This window comes from Phalaenopsis equestris, unplaced genomic scaffold (genome assembly GCF_001263595.1).
Source record: "Phalaenopsis equestris unplaced genomic scaffold, ASM126359v1 Scaffold000588, whole genome shotgun sequence".
NCBI lineage: Eukaryota > Viridiplantae > Streptophyta > Magnoliopsida > Asparagales > Orchidaceae > Phalaenopsis > Phalaenopsis equestris.
In genome coordinates, this window is record NW_018165028.1 from 102,749 (window position 1) to 110,848 (window position 8,100).

Genomic DNA, 8,100 nt, shown 5'->3' on the forward strand with positions numbered 1-8,100 from the left:
TTACTTATTGTAGTTTGTATGACTTTGTTTTTATATATAAATTCTGAGTTTTGTCGTATCTTCCCCATGAGTTCTGAATAGTTTTCTCTGTCTTTCTCCTTGTCTTGAAATTTTGTGAAATGGTGATTTGAATTGGTTGAGCCTTGAGAATGTTAAAGAAGTTGTGATGATCTTAATTTATTTTCAATCTGGTCAACTGATTTGTTAAAATATGTTAAGTTTTACAACATCCGAGAAATGGAGTATAAGTTCTACAACAGAGTGAGGGTCACATTTAATTTCATAAAGGAGAAATTCATTCAAGAAATTAAGTGCAAATAAATAGGAAAATATTCTTGATTGGGTGTAGAATTGGAGAATCTTTAGGGTGACAGACTAAAATCTCCAATTTGGTCTTAGTGTTTAAAAACTAAAGCGAGAGTTAGCCTTCAGGTGAAAGAGCCGGTATCCTCCCAGCCTATCCGCATATTCAGTGAACAAGCATAGGATTAGTCAATGTTCTTTATGTCTGGACCAAAGGGTAAAGAATAAGTATGCTCCTATTTGGCACAATCTAATTTGAATTAATTCACTTTATCCATTTACTTTAATTTCGTGACAAAAAGAATGATGTTTTCTTATATATTGAACTTCACATAAGAAACTTTTTTAGTAGAATTAGTTATTTAAGAGTTATTAAAACTACATATTTATTTCAATTGCATATTAGATATTAGTGACAGATAATTTGAACTATATTGTTGTGATTAAGTATTAATTTTCTAAAATCTTAGTTCGTAGCCTCTAATATTACTCCCTATGAAATCGATATCCAAGACTCCATTAGAGCCATGTATTACTTGAGCGATACATATACTTGCGTTGATAAGTGTGACTTTACAATTATTGAATATTTTATATACATCTTTATCGAATCTATAACCGCTGTCAAGTTTTTTGCGGCGTTGCCGGGAAATTAATTTTTTTAGCAGCAGTATCAAATTTTTGTATTTTTAAGCATATATAAAGTCGTTGTCAAGAGTGCGATGATTGTTGATACTTGGTTTGATATGGTCAATATGAGCGTTGTGGGGGAATAGATGTGGAAATGAGTGTTAGTGGAGGTGGAAGAGGAGACTGTGGTGGGGAATTGGTGATTGATTGAGTGTGTTTATATTGGTAGTTTAATTCATTGAATGTAACGTGTCAGGATAGAATGAACTTACCACTTGGAGGATGAAGACATTTAAAGCCTTTGAAATTGGTTGGATAGCCAATGAAGACACATTGTGCTGATTTTTTTATCAAGCTTAGTCACGGTTTCGTGGAGGTATCCAAGGAAAGCAAGCACATCCAAATGCTCTCAGATTATTGAATGCGGGAAGATGTTTATAAAGAAGTTGATACGAAGGATAGTTTTCAGTGTTACTTCAGAGCATGCTCTTGATGAGGTACACGACCGTTAAGACGGTATCCGGCCAAAATGTAAGTGGTAGGTTGGTAAAGTGAGATATGACAGTGTCTAAGATGTGTCTGTGTTTTCTTTTTGTGAGGTCATTAGGCATGAAAACTGATTGATGATGACATGTTTGTTTAACTTGAATTTTAAATGTAATAAAATAATTTATGTTTTTATAATTTGGGAATCATAGGAAACAACCATGTATATCTATTTGCATCATCAACAAAAATTACATAAAAGCGAAACCTTGATGAGAAACATATGGGGATGGAACCCATAAATCGCTATGAATAAGTTCTAAAGTATAAAAATTGTGATTACTAAATAGAGAAAAAGATAGTCAATGATGTTGAGTTGTAGTACATGGATTACGAAATGAAGCATAGTTAGGGATGCGCAAGTTAGGGTGCTGATTTGCTATTAGATTGAAAACGGTAGTGTAGGGATGATCGAGTCTGTGATGCCAGACGTCGGCAACAACAATTTGGGAGAGGGGTAGAGTCCTTCATAGCAAAGGTCTTGGAGGAGGATTTGCCGAGTTTGGCGATGCTTGATTTGATAGCCAGATGCATCAAAGACAATAATACAATTGTTATAAGTGGCAAGTTGAGAGATGAGAGATTAGATTACGAGTGATATGACGAGTGTGAAGTTGTTTAGAGAGAACAAGATTATGGGGTGGGAAGCAACTTTGGATGTGAACTATGTCGTCATTGCTATGAACACTTGTCCTGTCCATGATAGGGTTCAGAATTTTGCAAAGCCACAAAATCAGGTATAAGATGGTTTGATGCTCTGGTATCTACATACCAATCTTGCTTGGCAGACGAGGAAGTCATGAGAGCTGACGAAGTATTGGGGCTCAACCGTTTCCCTTTCTTAACTTTGTTCTTCTTTACAGAGGCCGGGAGCTCATAGCATGCCTTAGCAAGAATTTTGGGGTCTATGGTGATCCGACTCGAACCATCAGCCATGATGCAACTCGATTGACTAGAAAAAAGTGACGGAAATAGATGTCATGCCAAGCCTATGACTTAGAGCAAGCTAGGCACAAAATACAAAGTTAAATATCGAATTAATTTTCTTAATTTTAGCACCACTGATTATTAAATAATTTCATTGTGTCCTTATTATAGCTGTCACTTTCAAGAAGCAGGAAAACTCAGAGAAATAATATATATACACTAGACCTGTCGAGACAAATTTGAAAGCAATCGAGCGGTCCCAAATGGTGGTCCGACAATCGAGGCATTAGAATAAAAAAGTAGGATCTAAGTCGACCATTCAAACGGTCGATTGTGTATGGCAAGAGATTTAATCGGTGAACCAAGCCTACAGTCCCGACCGCTCAAACTCCATGCAAGAGCATTAGATCACAACCAGCCGACCGACCGACATTTACTTTGGCAGGCGCGATCGTCATTCGATCGGTCGCCTCAGTCGGTCAAACCCTGGTGAGTCCACCGGGTGGTTACCGTCATATTCAAATTAAAAATTTAATACAAATTTGGTATTAAATCAGCAGGATTAATAGCATCAAGGGCGGTTTCCATAATCATTCCCTTCTTTTTGTAATTGTACAAAATATGTCTATATAAATTGGAGGCAAAATGATGAATAAAAGGACCTCTCTCCGCAGTTTCTCTACTGGGATTTGCCTAATTACTCTCTCTCTCTCTCTCTTTCTCTCTCTCTCCGGTTCCAACTATCGCCAACTATCGAGGCCTGTTCACAAAATACAACTTAGAATCCAACAATGCATAATGGGTTTTCTCTTTGAAGTGTGAACTTGACAATATACTGAATTTTATTTTCTTTGTTATATTTTGTTAAATTTCATATGTTATGTGATTATCAAATTATCTTGTAGAATGAATAAGAAGTGTTTGCCATCTATACATTATAAGTAAATTTTTACTGAAATTATGAATTAGTATCTTATAAATTAGTTTTTATTTTTTCATCTTACAGATCATCTAAGGATGGCATTTGAAGGCCTAAACCCTAAATTTTTAATCTTTTTTTTTTTTGGCTGATAGGGAACATCAGCTCTTGAATGTAGAAAACATCGTCGCAAACATTAGCAAACATGAAATGGATACATCATTCAATAGAATTATATCGATAGAGATGTTCGAGGTTCGCCTCTCTTTTGACCCGAAAGACAGCTCGTGTTTTTGCACACACATAAAACAGACCTGAGTTTCTTCTTTTTATAAGAGCACATGAATACCTGCGAGGCACTTCTCAACAACATATCCAAATGGATGAAGACTGAAAGTCTACTTTTTGTTCATCATTTTGGCCACAAAGCATTTGCTTACCATTTTGAGGTATCAATTTATTTTCTTAGTTGTCTTCAACAAGGTTTTATGGGAGGCCTTTAACTGCTTCTTTAAGGAAATCTGGAAGATTTACAAACATACCACTCAAATTCTATGTATTTATGTATGTGATAAGTACATTTCACTTTTACATATGTACCACCTTACTGTGCTTGAAAAGGTGTATTTCACTTTTTAAAAGTTAAAATGATAGTATTTTTTATGTGATATGATGGATTTTAGGGGCATAAATGTAAAAAAGTGAAGTTTAGGTGTTAGATATATGTAAATACATAGAATTTGGTTGATATGTATGTAAATGACAAGCATTTAATGAACTTTGTAGTAGAAGAAACAAAATAAAGGCAAAAGACAATACTTTTTTTCTTTGTTAAACTTCATTTATTACAAGTTTAATCATTTAACTGGCGCACAAATCATACACCTATTTACAAGAAATTATGAGAATGTATTTAGTAATATTATCGGCTTACACCACAGTCAAAGGTAATAAATGGCATTTAACTCTCAATGCATGTTTAATAAAAATTTTCAAACTCCATAAATTATTTTCATCAATTTAATATAAAATGCTAACCTTTTTTCTTTGAGCCTTCGTTCTACTGTTTGCTTTCTCAGCCATTACCCGATCGGAACTAGCGATTCTAAAATAGGAAGGATCAGAATATCTCTTCAGACAAGCTCCAGAACCAGCACCGTCAAATCTATAGAAAAAACAAACTATATAAGTGGACGAAAAAACTAAGGAGCGATTACATATAGACCACCCAAAACTTGCTATTTACAAATTAACCACCCTCTTTCATCTATTTTTCAAATTCACACACAAAAATAAAAATTCATTTTCAAATTCACACACAAAAATAAAAATTCATGGTAAAACCACATCCCATATTTTTCATTTTTATCAAATTCTCAATAGTTTGATCATCATCATACTTATCAAGCAAGTGGAGACGTGGTGGATCACGGCACTCTTCGTAAGAATCCAACATAAATTCTGGTAAATCGCTGAAAAAAGGTTGACATCGGCTAATCTGGATATTGGCATGCCAGTCACAGCCTGAAAATAGCACCATTTTTTTAAGCAAAATACGTTAACTACCAAAATGATGAGTACAACCAGGGCATTTAAAAAGAACTTTCATTGTAGAAAGAGAAAATATCATTTATTTTCAAAAGAAAAGAAAAACCCCAACCCTAACAAAAAAAACATAAGGAGACGACTTCATGTTTAAATGAAGCCCATGAAAAAATATAAGCATTTCTAAGCAAAAAACATTTTATATTAGAGAAAGTGAGAATGGTGTTGTGGAAATCTTTGAACAAGAAGTGTTAAAAGTTAAAGTGGGAGTGCGTGAGTGAGCGAGAGTGGGGGGGTAGGGTGAGAAAGAAAAAGTTTTCTCAAGAAAAAAATACGAAGATTAACATAAAGTGTGAAAAATTAAGAGATAAATTTCTATTTTCCTTTCAATAACAGATAACATCTTACTATATGTAATAGAGTGGCTAGAATGTCATTCTACAGATTAGAAAGCTAGAATTCTTTTAAATTTGGAAACCCACAAAATTAAAAAACCAAAAAAGTAGGAACAAACAAATATTAAAAGATATTCTGAGTAGAGGAAATAACATCCTTTTTAATAGAGCATGTACGCCAGTTACTTCCAAAACCCTCCGTCAAGCAGGGTTGTTGAAACCCTAACAAGTAAAAACTGAAATCTGCTATTCCAAAACTAGAAGAGCTTGGATGAAAAATCCTAAGAAAGGGAAATGAAAGATGGTTGATCACTCCAAGATAGTGAATACACTTATTAACCCGGAAGAATACGGAAAAGGTTATTACAACCAAAAAAATACTCTCTATCTCCACCCCATGCAAAAAAAACATATATTTATAAAGGCTAGGTTATTCTAATAACAAGTGTGTCATCCTAAAACATAGAGGCACAACAATAAACTAAAACACAAACCCAAAAAACAAAATAAAACTCTAGCTATCATATCATTCTCACATGATTGGCAAGGTTCTCTCATTTTAAGCAATCTTAGAATATATTACTTAATGAGCAGCCAACTCGGAGACATTGAAGGATGGAGTCGCTCTAATCCCTAGGTAGGTCAAGATTAGTGATCAAATCATCTTCCAACATCATCGCTATTGAAACTGAATCAAGAGGCTTTAAGCACCAATTTTGAAGTATCTTAGGGTCTGTTTGGGGCAGCTGCAGTTTATTCAACTTATCCAGATAAGCTGCTGATCAGCAGCTTATCCTGATAAGTTGACTGATTGTTTGGTTTGAACGTTGGAAAATAACTGATTTGCAGTTATTTGTGGAGAAATGACCATTTCGCCTCTAAACTGAATAAACTGTTAAATTGTTTGATTTGTGTGGTTCGAAAACAGCTGATTTGTAGCTGTTTGTGAAAAAATAACCATTTTGGCCCCGTGCATTGGTGCTGTTTGGAACAGTAATGTAATGGGAACACATTTACTATTCTAAAATCCAAAAATTCTACATAACAGTTCAAAAAAAAAAAAAGATATACTCCTCACTCAAGTGTATCTATGAACCTATTAAAAAACAAAAACATAACAAAATTACAGTTAAAATTATGATATATTGTCGGCGGTAGAAAGAGATTCGCTTGTGGTGGAGTTGCCCGTAAGAAGTTGTCGGTCACCGGAATTGAAATCTCGTTCCCCGCTTCGGAAGGACGTTTAATTTGCATATATATGTATAATTTTAGAAAAATATGAAATCAAACTGACCTCATATTTTTCACAGTTTAAATGAAAGAGCGCTCTACCTCAAATCTTGTATATATCCCAAGGGATAAACACAAGACTTGAGGGTGAGGCTCGATCAAATAAATTAAGAAAAACAAATGACATCCGTTTGATCAGAAAAACTGTTTTATTTGCCGACAAGTTCCCCTATTTAATACAAAGAATTAAATATGGTTTATTTTAGGCTGGGTTCGGAAAAGCTTCCTATAAGGGCAAGCCCCTATAGTTAATTACATCTTAGATGACCGAAGTCACTTAAGAAAACTCTCGATAAAAATCAGGGAATAGTATCTTCAAAGAGGTCAAAAGGATAGGACTTTACAACGAAATCGGACGAAGAGGTGTGAAAGAGGAAAAACTTGAATCTGGAACATTGTTGAGGAATCCAAATAAAGAGAAATCAGGGGAGGCCACAGATCCTGAGGAGAACCTCAGTGACTTTCCAGTCTATCCTATGGTTTGGCTTCAGTTTTAAGAAGAAATTATTCAAGTGTTTCATCCTGTCAATTTTATTTAATTAGAGTTTATATTTGCGTGACACGGTCACACAAGTCGCCTGGAAGATATGAAGGTTTACGTCGTATCGGACGATAACCTCGAAACCTAGAACAAGTTAGGGGTTAAATTGCACAGTCTGACTATGCAAAAAACCTAACAGATAAAGTGAGGATTTATGCCGCGTTAAGCAGACTATCTCGAAATCCTATGGCTTGTTGTTTAATTTCTAGGAAAAGAAATGTTTTTGCTGGGGAAGACATGTTCTACTGTTGTAGATGGTCGTGCTGCCCACCATGCTAGCTTCAAGCTCCTTGTCGTGACGAGTTTAAGTTTTCTAGGGTGTGCAGTTATGGTGTCATATCAAATGGCCCTATGGTTGTAGTCTTCTAAACATCCTATATATAAAAAAAATATGCTTAAAGATATATAATATAAAATGTGCAATGCAAGAACAAACAATAGAATGCATGTGGAACGGTAACATGCTATACCGGAAGAACAGTAGCAAGTAGAAACATGAATAATATAACATGCTATACAGTACAGTAGCAGATAGGAACAGAAATGGTATAACATGTTGTACAGGAAGAACAGTAGCAAGTAGAAATAGGAAAATAAAGCACTGTAAAATGTAAAGCAAATCTGTATGCCCATGAGATCCACCGTTTCTTAAGTATAGCAAGCCTAAATGCATCTCAAAAGCGAAGTCTGGAAGAAAACATTATCCAGGAAATCCAAAAAAGAGTGTAACAACGACTCATGACAGAAAATTTTGAGAAAATCAACGAAAAAGACTCAAGTAAAAGAAAATCCTCAAAAAAAAATCCTGGAGTAATCCCGAAAGAAAGGAAAAGTAATACGAGTGCTCTGTCCCAAAGCTTCGATAAAACAAAGAAAAAAATTCGGATGAGGGGGACCGCAAGCACTCGTATGGGACTAGGCTCAGCTGTATATTTATTCTCGAGGGTCCACGAAGGCTACTCGGTCACCCGAATGTATAGAACTCGCCACTCGTCTAGAAGTGT

At 35.0% G+C, this 8,100-nt stretch overlaps 1 protein-coding gene across 3 annotated transcripts in view; it reads right to left on the bottom strand.

The window, feature by feature from the left end:
- Nucleotides 1-8,100, bottom strand: part of LOC110029522 (SCAR-like protein 2) — a 48,761-nt gene that overhangs the window by 6,583 nt on the left and 34,078 nt on the right. For all 3 annotated transcript variants that reach the window (XM_020731848.1, XM_020731849.1, XM_020731847.1), the window contains exons 3-4: nucleotides 4,726-4,849; nucleotides 4,364-4,490 (exon numbers count right to left, since the gene is read on the bottom strand). In XM_020731848.1, the coding sequence (XP_020587507.1) occupies nucleotides 4,364-4,490; nucleotides 4,726-4,849 (251 nt within the window). The remainder of the gene's footprint in view (nucleotides 1-4,363; nucleotides 4,491-4,725; nucleotides 4,850-8,100) is intronic.